Source organism: Cetorhinus maximus, chromosome 11 (assembly GCF_964194155.1).
Source record: "Cetorhinus maximus chromosome 11, sCetMax3.hap1.1, whole genome shotgun sequence".
Classification (NCBI taxonomy): Eukaryota; Metazoa; Chordata; class Chondrichthyes; order Lamniformes; family Cetorhinidae; genus Cetorhinus; species Cetorhinus maximus.
In genome coordinates, this window is record NC_135889.1 from 106,869,383 (window position 1) to 106,887,212 (window position 17,830).

General features: G+C 43.1%; 1 protein-coding gene across 2 annotated transcripts in view; it reads left to right on the forward strand.

Annotated features, from left to right (window-relative positions):
- parp14rs3 (poly(ADP-ribose) polymerase family member 14-related sequence 3) overlaps window positions 1-12,020 on the forward strand; it is a 55,590-nt gene extending 43,570 nt beyond the window's left edge. For both annotated transcript variants that reach the window (XM_078552552.1, XM_078552555.1), the window contains 5 exons: window positions 1,605-1,784; window positions 5,217-5,822; window positions 7,816-7,961; window positions 10,060-10,234; window positions 11,718-12,020. In XM_078552552.1, coding sequence (XP_078408678.1) covers window positions 1,605-1,784; window positions 5,217-5,822; window positions 7,816-7,961; window positions 10,060-10,234; window positions 11,718-12,019 — 1,409 coding nt within the window. In that variant the 3' untranslated portion in view covers window position 12,020. The remainder of the gene's footprint in view (window positions 1-1,604; window positions 1,785-5,216; window positions 5,823-7,815; window positions 7,962-10,059; window positions 10,235-11,717) is intronic.
- Window positions 12,021-17,830: the final 5,810 nt, after the last annotated feature.

Sequence of the window (17,830 nt, forward strand, 5' to 3'; positions counted from 1 at the left end):
ATGTTCAAAGTTATGAAAGATTTTGATCGGGTGAACAGGAAAAACTATTTCTTCTAGTTGGTAAGTTGATAACTAGAGGGCATAAATTTAAGATCATCACCAAAAGAAAACCGGTGGGAAACCCATGTCACTTCGCTGGCTTGACTGAATTTGGTGCCTCCCAGGGGTCATTTTTCCTGCTGGTGGGAATGGGATGTGCTGCCTCCCCCCTACCCTCAATTTTCTGGCTTTCCCTCCACGTAGTCCACTCCAGCGGGCTGCACAAAATCCAACCCTGTGATTTTTATTTAAAATCAGTGGCTTGCTCAGAAATGGAATAAACTGCAAAGAGTACTGGTGGAAACAGAATCCATAGTAACTCCTGAAGTAAAGGAGAAGATGATGGAGAAAAGGCAGGTGAAGAGGAGAGGTTTTTTTTTTAAGAGAACTGGCCCAATTGTCATGAGCTGACAAGCTCCTTCTGTCCATTCAAACTCCATGACCCTATTCCTTTTCTTTCTTGAAGCTATCTTAAATAGTAATCCACAATAGGAAGTTTGTTTGTGTCGTCTCTAAAGTGGGTAGACAGCCCCACAGAGAATAACAGAAGGGTTAGCATTCAATTTGTTGTAGGTAATGAAGAAAACCATTCAAAATGAAGAAATAACCACCCTGTGAGGCTTTAAAATCCCTGTTTAATTCTAGCTTCTTTTTGAGTGGTCTTCCATCTTTCTTCAGCACTGAGCAGCCCTGATACCCTTGGTAGCTGCAAGGTCGACTTTTAAACCAGTCAGTTGCTTTAAGATCATGTGGTCTAATAGATCTAAATAAACATAGTCAGACTTGGGTGAAGTGTCTTAAGTGTGGTGTCTGGAATGTTACAGAGTCAAAAAAGAAAGCTTGCATTTATGTAGCTCATTTCATCACTAAAGTATGTCCCAAATACTTTGCACATCATTTACAATGAAGAATGTTTAAAGTGTAATGAGTGTTGCAAAGTAGGAAATGCAGCCAATTTTCACACAGCAACCTCCTACAATGTGATAATGACCAGATCATCAATTTTAGAATGTTGTTCAATGGAAAAATATTGGCCAGGGATAATCCCCCCACTCTTCTTCACAGCAGTTGTACCTTGGTTTAGCACCTCATTTGAGAGATGGTACCTCAATCAGGGTAGCACTCTTTTGGCACAGCATTGGAGTGCTCGTCTTAATTTTTGAGCTCAAATCCTGGAGTAGAGATTTGAACTTATAATCATCTGATTCAGGGGTAAGCATGCTACAACTGAGCCATGGTCCTATTGTAATATCATGCTTCCCCCAACCCCCTATCCAGCCATAATCAAATAGCTTGCTGTCACTCACTGTCTTGCGTACAAAGAATGGTTACTTGAGCAAAGTACCGCAGGTTAACTACTGTCTTTGGAATTATACCCCAACAAAGGGGCAATACTTTAAACTGAGGATGGGAGGGGAAAATTAAAGTAAGAATGACAATACAACAGAAATAATTGATAGCAAAGCAGTGTAGTTAAGGATTTAATAGTTTTCTTACTTTGCAGCCTTTCTTTTGTTAAAATTTCTCATTGCATTCTATTTAACCACACCAATCTTTTTCTTTAGGGGAAGGAAAACTGAAGCCTAGTGATGTTGCAAATGCACTGCTGGATGCCATAAGTGATTATGTGGTAGACTTTGTTCAACATTCACTCTCTGTGATAAGGATTGTTTTGTTCAACTCACTGTTGATGGATCCATTTTGTCAATGTATGGAGCAGCGTTTCAGAATTTCACAGCTCGCGGGTGAGGAACTATTTCAGCACGATACTCCTGCAGGCGTTTCCATAATCATGAAACCCAGTTCAGTAATTGTCCTTATTTTGCACTGTTAGCATTAGGCTGTTGCAAGTCAGTTTCATTCACTCTTGACTCATCATGTGCCATTATCTCAGAGAAGAAATCGTGGGTTCACTGCAACACTCCTATTTGCTATATTAGCCAGCCTTGTCACAACAACAAAAAACTATTTATATAGCACCTTGAACGTTGTAAAAAAAACCCCAAGGTGCTTTTCAGGAGCATTATCAAGCAAAATTTGACACCAAGTCACATAAAAAGAAATTAGAAAAAGACTTGGTCAAAGAAATAGATTTTAAGGTGTCTCTTAAAATGAGAAAAGAGAGGTTAAGGGGCAGTGAGGTTTAGGGAGGAAATTCCAAATCTTAAGGCTTTGGCATAGCAGCCAATGGTGGAGCAATTAAAATCGGGCATGCTCCAGAGGCCAGAATTGTAGGGTTGTAGGACTGAAGGAGATTACAGAGGGGAAAGTCCATAGAGGAATTTGATAACAAGGTTGAGAGTTTTATAATCATTACTTAACTGGGAGCTAAGGTAGGCCAGCTAGCACAGAGGTGATGTGTGAATAGGACTTTCTGTGATTTAGGTACACAGGCGGCTGAGATTTAGATGACCTTATGTTTACAGAAGGTAGCATGTAGGAGGCTGGCCAGGAGTTGTTGGAATAGTTGAGTCCAGAGGTAACAAAGGCATGATGAGGATTTCAGCAGCAGATGAGATGCAGCAAGGCCATAGTCAGACAATGTTAGGAAGGTAGAAATAGGCGATTTTGGTGATATTGCGGAAGCTCATCTTGGGTTTGAGTATGAAGTAGGTTACAAACAGTCTGGTTCAGCTTCAGACAGTTGCCAGGGAAAGGGATGGACTCAGTGGCTAGGGAATGAAGATTATGGCATGGACTGAAAACAACGGTCTGAGTCTTGTGAATATTTAGTAAGAGGATATTTATACTCATCCAGTACTGGATACCGGGCAAGCAGCCTTACAATGTTGTCAGTGGATGGGATTGATAGATGTGGTCGTGAGGTATACATGGGTGTCAGCAGCGTACATGTGGAATTTGGCAGTGGCCCAGATATTCACAAAGTAATGGAAATCCATGGACCTTCTAGAATGGCAAACAGAATCTAGATCTGGAAGTGCCACCTGCATTTCCAACAGATCCCATTTTGCTGGTAGGTGAAAGCAGGGGCCAGGGGTGGGGGTTGGGGGGCGGCGGCGGTGGTGGGGGGGCGGGGTGCCTGGGTGTGGGGACTCACAAAGGCCAGAAATCCAAACTCAACAAAGCCATTTGAACTCAGTACTGAACTCAGACCACATTTTTGCTGTAGCAAGGGCCTTAGATTATAGCATGGGAGTTACAGTTACGAATCTTTAAAGTACACATAAATGCCCATGAAGGGTGGATAAGGTCTGTAAAAGCGTCAAGCTGTGGAGTTATTTAAACTCCCAGCCTTTTTAAAAAATATAGGCTACCTGTGCCAGTGAGAGATAAAAACATCAGTTCTAGCAGTTACTGCAGCTGTTTGTTGACATTAACCTAAAGGCTATTATTTTATCATTATTTATGCTTGACTGCTTTCCATGATCTATCATTATCTCAGTAGGGGATTGTAAGTTCTCAGTTTGATTGACAGCGCAAAGGGGTTATTAAATGATTAACTGTCTTTGATGTAGAATTATGAATACAACAGTTTGCTTTTATGAGGGATTAGGTACTTGAGGGGATTTAAATGTTTTGAATGGCTTTCATAAATGGGAGTGTTTTCTCAGATAATGAAACTTGTAATAGATATTTAGAACTTTATTTTTATTTCATCACAACATGGTTCATGAAGTATGTCCATAGTGGATATTGGGTGATTTGGCATGGAAGATTAATGGCAAAGTATGGTGGGTAGATTGGCAAGAGTTGGTATTAAGTTGGCATAGGGGCTCTAAATGGCCATGGGAGTATATGGGGGGAAAAGGGTTGGCATGGAGGATATGAGGGGCCATTGGGGATGGGTTGGGGGAAATTGGTTGGCATGAGTTTCCATGTAAGCAGCATGAGGAGTGGGTGAGGGCTAGAGAGCCGAATATTTAACAGAACTACTGATAGGAGGTCTCATAGAACTTGCGTTGGTCTTTTAAACAGCCCACCTCAGCACTCGGGGGCTTCCGTGGCTGTCTCCGATCTGTGTCCAAGATTGGCAGGTCCAAATCCAGCATCTATGCAATGCAACGCTCACACATTACCCCGTCCCTACCCCCCACCACCTCCCTGATACACACACACACACACACACCCAGGATGAAGATCCTGCCATTTGGGTGAGCTTCTCCCTCGGCGGAAGTGGTGAGCTAAAATGTTTTCCAACTCTTGCTACCTGACTTGGGAGTGAAAATCCGGGCCTGTGTTTTTGGATGATGCTGCAGAGAAGCATTATGTAGGTGAGAAATTGGAGCGGGCCAAGGGGACATCTTTGGGAGGGGACACCAGAGGTAACGGTGTGTGAGCAGGAAGAGAAGCCGTTGCAGAGACGCCTACGACTAAGAATGGAACCAAATGGGTGCAGGTGCCCACAGCCAGATGACAGTGGAGAGATCAAATGAAACTGTGAATTTAATGCTAGATTGTGGTCAGTTGTGTGCTGAGGGTTGCCTCCATTAAGAGTTGGGTTGGAACAATGAAATGTCTTCGAAGCAAGACTCCTCCAGGTAACTGAAAGAAAAGGATATTGCCTCGTCATTCTGAGCTTGATTCTAGCCTACGTCAAAGTCAAAGAGTAATGTTGCTGCCCATTTTTACTGTATGTTTCCTATTTGAAATGTATACCATGATGTTAGAGATTTTTAGTTATTCTGGGGCACAAATCCACTGATATTTTGATACTGTCAGTCAAATTCATGCCTGGTATGTTCTGAAGGAATGCTGTTTATTGTCAATAATGAATCCTTCTGCAGGCATTTGAACATTTCCTGTGTGTTACGCCAAGAGGATGAATTTCAACAGTGCCTCTCCCACTCATTCATTGTAACTTCAACAGAAGAGCTACAGAAATTGCAGAAAGAGGGTGTAAATGACATTTGTATCATTTTCCCCAGGGTTTCTGTAACTCTTCAGCCAAGATTTTGGTAGATGAGAGGGAGAACCAACATGGAAATTCAGCCTTCCCAGGAGGATAGATAAAGTGGCGGGACAGGAGAAGAGGCGTTAGGGGGCAGGGGATAATTGTGCCAGGGCATCGTCAGTTTAAAATCATACATTCTATCCTAATTCTTATATTTCCAGTATGGATTCCTTTCTCCACAATGGAAGAATTTGCTAGGATGTGTGCACATAAATTTTTGATAGATATATGCTTGTGTATGTCATATAAACTTTATTTTTTTCAGCACAAACAGTTCTTCCAGTGAAACCTGTTCATGCAGTCCAACCTGTTCATCCAATCACTCTGAGGGCAACAAAGCATTTGATTGGCGTAGTTGAGATATGTGGCATAGCAAAGAATGACATTGCTAAGGCTCAGAAGGCTGTTGAAGATCTAATTAAAGAAAACCATGGAAGCAAGGAAATGTGCAGTGAATATGCCGCCTGTTTCTCAGATGATGAAAGACAACAAATCATTGAGCTCTGTGAAAAACATCAATTGCAAGTTGAAATTGAGCAAAAGAAAATAACAATAGAGGGATACAACGCTGATATTCTGGAATCCTTTGTGAAAGTGAATTCTATGCTCCAGGCTGTCAAACAGAGAGAGGATAGAAAGCTGGAAGAGACCCAGATGAAGAAATTTGTCCAGTGGGAGTTTGCGAATAATGAAACAGCTCAGCCTTATGATCAATCTTTGAACTGTGATCTTGAGAAAGCTTACCTGAATGAAAAGAAAACCTTAGTTTGCATGAAAAATGGGGAAATGTGCACTATTGACTTTAATAAGATGCAAGAAAAGGATTCGAAAGGAAACATAGCGGACGTTAAGAGAAGACTTCTTGAAGCAGGTATGTCAAAACAAAGGGCAGAATTTTACGCTGGTGGGATTTTACGGTCCCAGTGAATTCAATGGACTTTTGAATGACTCGCCGCTTTTTAAGGCCCCTGCCCTGACAGGGCTGTAAAATCCCGCCCCAATAGTTATCTTTATTTAAAAAGTTACTTAAGGAACCTGGTGTATACATCATTCTGAAGGTTCTTAAGCTACTTTAGCTTGTTCATTAACTTTCATTTAGATTGCGTTTTGAATAATAATGAGTTCTTCTTTTTGAGCGAGAGTGAGGTTAGAAGCCTAGAGATCATGGTTTAGTTACTACGCTGCTAGAAGTGTGGTTGGGCCAGCATTCTGCCTCAGCAAAGACATATCCAAATTCTGGGGACAGGGTTAGCTGAATAAAAGAGCAAGGGTTAGCTTTGTGATCTCTGTCAAGTGAGGGTAGATAGAGTGTAATGGCATGTTGAACTTTGTGTATGGACCATACCAGGTATGGCTACAATGTTGAATAATTTACTGATACACTTTAAGTTGATTTAACTAAAGAATAACTAGAAGAAAACATTGGAGATCTGTCTGACCCTATGGAACTGTACTCTGGCTTGAATCAACACCTTAGGGAAAGAAAGAACAAAATGAGAGAACCTTGGTGGGGATTGGGAGCAAGGAGGGAGGGAGGAACTGATTGTGGGGATGTTTCAAATTTCATCTGATGAGTCAGTACTCCTCCATGTTGAACACCACTTAGAGGAAGCACTGCAGGTGGCAAGGGCATAGAATGTACTCTGAGTGGGAGATTTCAATGTCCATCACCAAGAATCACTCAGTAGCACCACTACAGACAGAGCTGGCCAAGTCCTAAAGGACATAGCTGCTAGACTAGGTCTGTGGCAGGTAGTGAGGAAACCAACAAGAGGGAAAAACCTACTTGACCTTGTCCTCATCAATCTACCTGTCATCTGCCCATGGCAGTATTGGTAGGTGTGACCATTGCACAGTCTTTGTGGAGACAAAGTTCCATCTTCACATTGAGGATACCCATGTTGTGTGGCACTACACCATGCTAAATGGGATAGATTTTGAACAAATCTAGCAACTCAAAACTGGACATCCATGAGGTTCTGTGGGCCATCAGCAGCAGCAGAATTTCATGCAGCCACAGTCTGTAACCTCACAGACCGGCATATCTCCCACTCTACCAATCTTCAGCCAGAGGTGCCGAGTGGATGATCCAATTCGGCCTCCTTCTGAGGTCTCCAGTATTACAGTGTTTAGCCAATGCGATTCACTCCATGTGATATCAAGAAATGGCTGAAGGCACTGGATACTGCAAAGGTTATGGGATCTGACAACATTCTAGCAATAGTACTGAAGACTTGTGCCCTAGAACTAGCTACTTCCTTAGCCAAACTGTTCCAGTACAGCTACAACACTGGCATCTATCTGGCAATGCAGAAAGCTGCCCAGATATGTTATGTACACAAAAAGCAGGACAAATCCAAGCCAACCAATTACTGCCCCATCAGTCTATTCTCGATCTTCAGCAAAGTGATGGAAGGGGTCATCAACAGTGCTATCAAGCAGCACTTACTCAGCAATAACATGCTCACTGATGCCCAGTTTGGGTTTTGCCAGGGCCACCCAGTCCTGCCCTCATTACAGCCTTGGTCCAAACATGGGCAAATGAGCTGAACTCAAGAGGTGAGGTGATAGTGACTGCCCTTGACATCAAGGCAGCATTTGACCGAGTGTGGCATCAAGGAGCCCTAGCAAAACTGGAGTCAATGGGAATCAGGGGGAAAACTCTGCAATGTTTGGAGATATACCTAGCACAAAGGAAGATGGTTGTGGTTGTTGGAGGTCAATCATCTCAGTCTCTGGACATCATTGCAGGATTTCCTCAATCCTGCAAAGACAGATCATTTACAAATTAAAAGCGAAACCTTGAAGTTAACTTTAGTTGAAATGTGCTTTCTTACTGGATCTGCATCTATTTTATATTCTAGCTATGTTTGAACTCCCAACAAATTGGACTAACATGAACAATCAGGAAGTTTTAATGGTTGGTCTTCAATCAGGTACCACAGAATTCAAAGATGTAGCAAAGACGTTCAGGAATTCTTGCAAGAAGACAATTGTTGACATAGTCAAGGTACGCATGTTCAATAAAATTTGACTTTGTACGTTTTTGCTTTTTATTCAACTTATTCCTGCGCAGCAAACAATTGAGATCTCTTCTAATGACGTATCATATGCTAGAGATTAAAAGTAAACATCGATAGAAAGGATTTAGGAATAGATGTAATTCTGGTGTGATATCCATTCATTCCTCTATTTATAGTATATTTAAAAAACTTATCTCTGCATGCATTTCCTGTATCAAAACCCTTCCAAAAATGGTGACGCTATAGTATCTCAAGTTTTAAATTTTCAATTCCTCAGCTTTGGGTCTCAGGAAACCTGCCAGCCAAACTGAGGAGAGGGACTTCTGGGTCATGAGTTAAATGGTTTTCCATTTACTTTCTGGATTCAGCATATTGATATGGTCAACTCCTCTATAAATGAAGGCAACCTCTCACTCAATCCCTTCATTTTGCTCCCAATTCCCCACCCCAGGAGGCCTCCAAGAGCCCCCCACCTCCTCCCACTCCAAGGCTACCACCCTGCCCTCACGCTGACCACCATTCCACCCCGCCCCCACCACCAACTCTGACTACGCTCTTCCCTCTGATCACACAGGCCTTCATAGGGTTATATGGGATATACAGTTGCAGTTCTTGGCCATTCAGCTAAAACAGCCATATCAGTGTTTATGCTTCACTCAAGCCTCCTCCCATTCTTCCCCATCGAAATCTGGCATCGTAACCCTCTATTCCCTTCTCCTCCATACACTTGCCTAGCTTCCTCTTAAACACATCTATACTATTTACTTCAACTACTCCACTGGTTGGAATCATACCTAGCAGAAAGGAAGATGGTTGTGGTTGTTGGAAGTCAATCATCTCAGCCCCAAGACATCGCTGCAGGAGTTCCTCAGGGTAGTGGCCTAGACCCAACCATCTTCAGCTGTTTCATCAATGACCTTCCCTCCATCATAAGGTCAGAAGTAGGGATGTTGCCGATGATTGCACAATATTCAGCACCATTTATGACTCCTCAGATACTGAAGCAGTCCATGTCCATATGCAGCAAAACCTGGATAACATTCAGGCGTGGTCTGATAAGTGGCAAGGAACATTCATGCCACATATGTGCCAAGCAATGACCGTCTCCAACAAGGGAAGAGACATACAATGGCATTCCCATCGCTGAATTCCCCTCTGTCAACATCCTGGAGGTTACCATTGATCAGAAACTGAACTGGACTAGCCATATAAATACTGTGACTACAAGAGGAGGTCAAAGGCTGGGAATTCTGTGGCAAATAACTCGCCTCCTGACTCCCCAAAGCCTGTCCACCATCTACAAGGTGCAAGTCAGAAGTGTGATGGAATACTCTCCACTTGCCTGGATGACTCCAGCTCCAACAACATTCAAGAAGCTTGACACCATCCAGGACAAAGCAGTCCACTTGATTGGCACCCCATGTACCCCTTAAACATTCACTGCCTCCACCACCAGTGCATTGTGGCAGCGGTGTGTACCATCTCCAAGGTGCACTGCAGGAACTTGGCAAGGCTCCATCGGCAGCACTTTCCAAACCCGCGACCTCCACCACCTAGAATGACAAGGACAGCAAATACATAGGAACAACACCACCTGCAAGTTCCCCTCCAAGTCAAACACCATCCTGACGTGGAACTATATTGCTATTCCTTCACTGTCACTGGGTTAAATTCCTAGAACTCCCTTCCTAACAGCACTGCGGGTTTACCTACACATGGACTGCAGGTGTTCACCACCACCTTCTCAAGGTCAATTAGGGATGAGCTATAAATGATGGCCTAGCCAGAGACAGCCACACCCTGTGAAGGAATTTTTTTTTAAATTAGCAATCCATTTTGCCACTTGTCTTCTGGCTTCACATTCACTAATCTTTTTATTAGACTATTATCGGGCATTCCCAACCATGCCCCTCTCCTGCCAGAGGAATGGCCAACCTCACCCTAACCTCCAGCCACAATTGTTATTGTTATTCCCTGCCCTCCCCATCATTGCCTCCCATATCCAGGCTGATTCCATAATACTTACAACTGTCAATCTCTTTATTTTTGCTTTAAAAACTAATACTGTATAAATTTCTCGTCTAGATCGAAAGGATTCAGAATCGCAAGCTTTGGCAAAGTTATTCTGTCAGGAAAGAAACTGCACAAAGAAAGAATCCCGGGCTAAATATTGAGCAGATCCTTTATCATGGGACCACAAAAGAAATTTCCCAAAAAGTGAACAAAACTGGCTTCAACAGAAGCTTTTGCGGGAGAAATGGTAAGAACCTGGGAAAATACAAGAATAAATAGGCCACAATCCTGGGCTCTGGGCTCCTCTTCATTGGGACTGCCTGTAGTCCCAGCAGTGGCCACCGCTCCCACCTGGCGCTGCTGGGACTACAAAGCTGTCAGCCATCCGTTTGGTCAGCAGCTCTCTAAGGCGGGACTTCCTCCTGAGATAGAGGCAGAAGTCTCGCCTTAAAGCCATTAACTCTGCCCCCAGCATTAAATTGCTGCAGTTCAGCCAGCGGGATAGCGGGCAGACTCATCACCAACCATTTAGCCAGAGGGACAGGACCATGGAAACCCATAAAATCCAGCCAAATGAATGTGGGAGGATGGTTAAGCCTGTGTTAAAACTAAAGAAGTCATTTGGAAAAGAAAACATAATTATGGATGGGTTGTAGTCCTCTTTCATTAAGTAACCTATTTAATGGTTGGGCAGTAGGAAATCTCATTTAAGCTCGTAAACAGGGTTACTGTTGCAGTTCTGGCAGCACAGCAACAGAACATCTAAGAAAATTCAAAGCCATTGTATTGTTAACTGTTGTATAAAGTGATAAGACCTGGTGAAACACTTTTTTTTAGTGTAATACCTTAACAGAACAGGCAATTGCGCTTCACGTCCAAATGATTTATTTATATTGGTCCCAATCTTCTGATGGAAATAGTGGCAAACATCTCGATAGTGCGTCAGGACCCCAGAAGGGAGTACTGGCACTCGCACATGGGGAGTATTTAGCCAGAAAGTTCAAACCTCCAATGGGCAGAGATATGCTGCCTGGAACCCTGTGTGTATGACCTCGACATGGACCATGCCATTGTGGACTTGAGCTGGATGCCCTGAATTTGTCCAGAAATTTACTCCAGAATGCTCTTGCTAGTTAATCACTGGCCTGGATCTGGGTTGAAAGTGACTAACAGCAGAAGCTGAATTAGAAGGCTGCAAAATGTATTTAAAAGTAATCTTGCTAAACAATTAACACCCTGATCACCCCACCCTTCCCCCCCGTCCTGAACCACACCAATGCCCCCATCTTCCAACCCAACTTTGTGCCTAATGTTTGTGACATCAGCCTCTTTATTGCTGACTCCATCTTAATTCAGACTGAGTAATTAGCATCCATCTTTCATCTTTCCCTTGTTCACACTGCTAAATCCAGCTTCCTTATGCCAGAGAAAGGCACCTCTCCTCATGAAAAATTCAATACCAATGCTAGTGAGGGGACAAGGGAATCCAGCTTAACACTGAGAACTGCCCCATGAATGTTGATGTCTTGCAATCGAAACTCAAACAGGACCAGCATAAAAATGGCTCAAATTGCACTAGAATTTCCAGGTCATTTGGAGGTTTGGATTTTCTATTTAGCGTGGTCTCTGTGAATTTACACACATTTTTAGTAGTGGTGCAGCACAGCTGATTATCAGTTCAAGCAATGACTTCAATTAATATCTGATAAAATATTTTTCATATGTTTCAGCTACTTACTTTGGAAAAGGAACTTACTTTGCCTTGAATGCCTCGTATTCTTGTGACAACAAATACTCCAACCCTGATTCTGATGGATGCAAATACATCTATCAGGCACGAGTGATCACTGGGAAGGAATGCAAAGGAGAACAAGACATGCTGGAACCAGCACCAGTAAATCCTCAGATAGATTCAGCTGACCTTTGTGACTGTGCAGTGGATGATTTATCAAAACCTTCCATTTTTGTTATTTTTTGTGATGATGGAGCGTATCCGGAATACTTAATAACCTTTAAAACAAGGCTGGCGTGAGACAGAAGCGACCTTGTTCTAGTGGCCATAACTTTATTGCAATTTATACAAATTTCATTCATATTTCTGGTAAATCTAGCATTCTACAGATTGCAGTCTTTAATGACCTGTTCAGGTTGCTCTTATGGAATAGGTTGCCAGTGGGCACTGCCTCCAAACTGAGGTGAAACAGCATAACCTTAGAAGACATCGTAAGTTATTGTCAGCTAGGATATTGAATGTGAAGTTGAATAGTGAAAATGTATTCCCAAGTAAACTATATCATCTACCCACAAGAAAACTAATTTTCAAATGATCACAACAATTTAAAACCACAGGAGAAAAGGGTGCTAATTGGTTGGCAAGTTGACCCTGATTGGCCGAGGCATAGCCATAGAGAAAGCAACATGGAACTATAGGCTCCCCAAGCAACATCGTTTATGAATTTCAGTGCCAGTGCGATGCCAGATATGTAGGCCATACGTCCCAACAATTGGCTGATCAAATCAAACAGCGTATTCCTTTGATTGTTTGTAATAAGCAGAGTACAGACTGTACTCAACCATTCTTTGCTTGCAAAGCCCAAAACAAAATGTCTGCTGTTAGATGTGATTCTGTGATTGGGCAGCACTTGTTGAACAATACTGAGTGTGCTAATAGCTACACTAACAACCAATTTAAGATAATCAGTCAAATTTATACTTGCTAGAAGCAGCATATAGTCATACACAGGGACTCATCCTGTGCAAGCAAGGGGAATGTGTTTAAGTCTCGTGCCTTTTTCTGAATTACCTAGGAGTTTGGAGAGCCTTTAGCTCCCTGTTGCTTTCCCCATGGCAACCCCTCGGCCAATCTGAGTCAACTTGTCAATCAATCAGCACCCTTTTCCCCTGTAGTATAAATTGTTGTGATTGTTTGAAATTTGGCATTCTTGCATTTGCCCTCTTGAGTGCAAGATGAAAAGCTTCGGCAACATGTCTCTCTTTTCAGCAATATTCAAAATTCTAAATACATGCATACAAAAATGGATTTATAAGTTTGCTTAACTTATCTTGACATCTCTGGATATTGGCATGAGACCTAATTCACAGCAGGCCTCCTGCCAAAATAAATTGTGTTCCAAGAGTGACTCAATCAATCCAAATAGGGAATTGCAGCCCAAGGCATCATAGACAACAATAGTTTAGTTTCGAGTTAAGTTTCAACAACAATTGTCATTTAGCATACAAATTATTTTAGTATATATTTCAATTATGATGGCTGAAACCATTTTGTAGGAAGATTAAACAGCCTGACAGATAAATTCACTTCTTGCATATTTGCAAGTTAAAAACTAAAATGACCCATATTCTAAATTGCAATCAATGCAATAGAGAATCTCTGTGAGGAAGCTGTTACTGTAACTAGCACCAATGATTTTCCTCATATGCATTTAATTTAGTAAACTATAGTTCTGCATATTTTTTTCATGGTCATGTTTGCATAATTTAGAAGAATAGAGTAGATTTTGTGGTAGCAAAGATGACAAAATTGTAGGCATCCACTCCCCTTAGTCTCATGAAACTGACTGAAATTTCTGGTGTCCACACTTAAACATGGAAATTTAGAAGTTGTTGGCAGTAACTCCTCATTCCTCCACAGAGTGCATTGTTGAAGTCGTCACAGATGGAATTCGATTAGAAATCACTGATTTGATGTGAACTTCCCATTTTTAAGTTATTAGTCTCATTTTAAAAACTCTTGGGGCAGGATCATCCCCCCGTCGGGGGCAGGGGGGTGTTGTGCGGGATTGAGCGTGAGCGGGTGGGTTCCCGACCAGCGCCCCCAATCGGGGGCGTGCCGCCATTTTACGTGGGCAGGCCAGTTAAGGCAATATGCTCCCTGTGCGGACAGGGGAGAATTCCCTGAGCCGGGAGTACACTCTTTCACACATGCGCTAAAGAGCGCACAGATGTCGCTGAGGCAAAGTGCTGCCTCAGGGAGATCGGCTCAGGTTTGAAAATTTCAATAAAGAAGGGAGAAAAAATTACTGACATGTCCACTCATGTGCCACTGTCACATGAGGGGGACATGGCAATACCCTCATGAAACCTCATCCCACCCATGGATGAGGATTCATGTTTTTTTCAGAAACCCGCCTGGTCTCCAGGCCTGCCCGCCAACCTGAAGGTTGGACGAGTGGGTCCATTAATCATGTTAATTACTTATTTAATGGCCTCGGCTGCGCGCCCGCTGCATTGAAAATCTAAATGACACGAGGTGACGTTGGGATGCACACCTAACGTCACCCCGCGACATTTTATGCGTCGGCAAGTGGGTCCCGCCCCCTCGCTCGCTGAACAGAAGATGGCTCTGCCCTTGAAAAAAGTGCACGTTTTTGAATGAGATGCAAGTGAGTTTTTAGCAGGTGCTAAGTCATAATTACTACTGAAAAATTTCTCTGACCCTGAAAAACTTGTGGGATGACAGATTTCTCTATCACATGTTAAAAAATCTATAGATTTTTAAAATAATAAATGCTATTTTTTAAAATTATGATATTTCATTTTTTACTTGAATGCCATGTGTATGTCACCATCTTTCTGTAAAATTGTAAGAAGTGAAAAATAAAACTTGTCTAGTACTTCCTGGTTTACTGCCTATGAGAATTTTTCAACGTGATTGACTGTTTAGCCTGCTTGATGGCATCTCTGTTGTTGGATGCCAGAGGTCCCCTTTAACTGGCACCAGAATTAACATCGAAAGGTAAAATCCATGCCTCAGGAATCAGTAGATCTTTGTGAGAAGCTTTCTTCAAGGTCAGCGGCAAGTGACATTTAGTTTCCATTGCAACATGGAAGATTACATATCCTTTTGCAACATTTGTATCATCAAATACTCAGCATATCTACCCACAGCAGACATCATTCTGCCCAGCCCATATTATGCCCTAGGTAAATGAAGTTACGATTTTGTTAGATGAGGCTATTTGCTCTGCCGGGATAATGTGCCATTCGTTGATCCCTTAGTTCATTTACCCACTTGCTACACAAGTTGGATGCATTGACCTATATTTTGCTCTCAGTGGCAAATGAATGACTTTTGCAGTTCACCTCATACCCAACGTTTTTAATTCTCTTATGGGGATGTGAGCATCACTGGCAAAAATTACATTGGTTACTCATCCCTAATTGCCTTTGAGAAGGTAACGGTGAGCCACTTTCTTGAATCGCTGCAGCCCATGCTGCATTGCTACACCCACAGTTCTGTTAGAATTGCAGGATTTTGACTGAGCCAGCAACAGTGAAGGAACAACGATTTGGTTTTAAGTCAGGATGGGGTGTGGCTTGGAGGGGAACTTGAAAAGGATGATGTTCCCATGTGTCTGCTGCCTTGTCCTTTGAGGTGGTAGAGGTCTCAGCTTTGTTAGATGTCGATGGAGCCTTGGTGAGTTGCAGCAGCTTATCTTGTAGTTGGTACACCCTGCTGCTACTTTGGATCGGTGGTGCGGAAAGTGAATGTTTAAGGTGGTGGATGAGTTGGCAGTCAAGCAGTTTAAATTGTCCTGGATTGTGGCAAGCTTCTTGAGTGTTGTTGGAGCTGTACTCATCCAAGCAAGTGGAGAGTACTCCATGACACTCGTGACTTGTGTCTTGTAGATGGTGGACAGGCCTTGGGGAGTCAGGCAGTGAATTAGTCACTGCAAACTTTCCAGCCTCTGACCTGCTCTTGTTGACATAGCATTCATATGGCTGGTCCAGTTCAATTTCCGATCAATGGTAACCATCAGGGTGTTGATGGTGGGAGATTCAGCGATTGTAATGTCATTGAATGTAAAGGAGCGGCGGTTAGATTCTCTCTTGTTGGAAATGATAATTGCCTGGCAATTATTTGGCCAAATGTTACTTGCCAGTGATCAGCCTAAGTCTACATTTGCCCAGGGCTTACTGCATGCACACATGTACCATTTCAGTATCTGAGGAGTCGTGAATGGCACTGACCACTGTGCAATCATCAATGAACATCCCAACTTCTAACCTTATGATGGAGGGAAGATCATTGATGAAGGAGATGAAGGTGGTCAGGCCTAGGACACTACCCTGACAAACTCCTGCGGCTGAGATGATTGGCCTCCAACAACCACAACAGTCTTCCTTTGCACTAGCAAGACTTCAGCCAATTGAGAGTTTTCTCCCTTGATTCCCATTGACTTCAATTTTTCTCATGTCACTCTCGATCAAAAGCCACCTTGATATCAAAGGCAGTCACTCTCATCTCACCTGCGCATGGTCATTTTTTGGGTTTGTTAGGAGAGGTTTCCACAAATCTGGTATCAGTTTCAGTGTGGTGCCGTGTAGGGATTTATGGCACTTTGAACAGGGTAAGCCACAATGAGGCTCCTCAACCAATCAGATTTAAGTATCCTCACTTGAGACATGCTGGACGGAATATTATGCCCTCCCCATGTCGAATTTGGTTGGGGGGGCACTGGGGTGGCATTTAATCAGGTGAGGAACTAGCCACCTTCTTGCCTCCACCCTGATTAAATCTGTGGCAAGAGGGCCTGTGGCAGCCCTTCCTGCCCCACCACCAATTGACGGCCTTAAGGGATCAATTAAATCCCACTTAAGAGTCTCCTCCCACCACTTCTGGCCTTAACCCAGCGGCTGACAGGAGGTTCGCCATGTGGGAAAACACCACAAGTGGACCCGTAGGCGGTTGCTTGCAGGCTTCCAGGGCTTGGATGGTCAAAGACACTCAATGCCTGATTGAGGGACCCTGCATCAGGAAGTGGGGCCTGCTGAGAGTCTCTGCTCTGCCCATGCTGCCAAACCCCCCATCCCCCACCTCCCCATGACCCCCGCTCCCACCACCACTCACTCATGGCCTGAGATCCTACGATGATCCTAGGCTTCAGGCACGTATCGTACCAGCAGAAGCTACAGCATCCCTGGCGGTGCTGTCATTCAGTAGAGCTCCCAGCTTCTGATTTGGGTGGTGGTAGGGGAGGTGGGAGGCGGGGGGGATGACTTCCATGCCCGTGGTCCTTGATCCTGGGGTAAGGCCGCTGTTGGCCTGTAAAGTGCCTGAGTGGAACAAGATGCAGTAGGTTTTCCTGCAAAGAGGTGATGCGGGGCTCTTATCTGCTCTCCTGCTGAAGGCTGAGATCCCCATCGCATCCACAAGATTACATCTCCAGAGTCCAGGAGGTATAATCGAGCAAATATAAATTACATTTAAATGATGTGAAGGAAACTAAAGAAGGGTTAGAAATACAGATGAGATGAAGGAGAGAGATAAAAGATACACACAGAAAAAGTAAAAATCAATTTAATCTTTGCATTCTTTTAAATCGGCACTACTAATTTGCTTCTGAGGGAATGTGACTCCACTTGTAAAATTAAATTTTCAGGCTAGAAAGGTCATTCAGCAGTAATTATCACTAATCATGCTGCTAAAAACTTACTGTTAAATGTACCAGCTTAACCTTTTCAGTTGTTTTATGCATAACCGATTTATGCCATTACAGTGATTTCAGGGCCAAGTTTATTGGCAAGGTTTGCAACAGCGCACACTATGGAAGAGCAGGACAGCTCTGGCAGCGATGTCTGAACTTCACAATGTAACTGCACGTGTAGATGTCTGAAGTTTCTGTTCGATTTACCCTGTAATAACTGGGAGTGCTGAACGGCTTGTCATTATCATTACAGCAAAATGTGGGGTTGATGTCTGGTTCACACACAAGCCTTCTTTAAGACCTGTCTTTGGAAGTAAACGTTGAGGGAGTGACACCCACTACAAATGAAAGAGTTTGCAAATTTAAAAGTTGTAAATTATACATTAAGAAAGTAA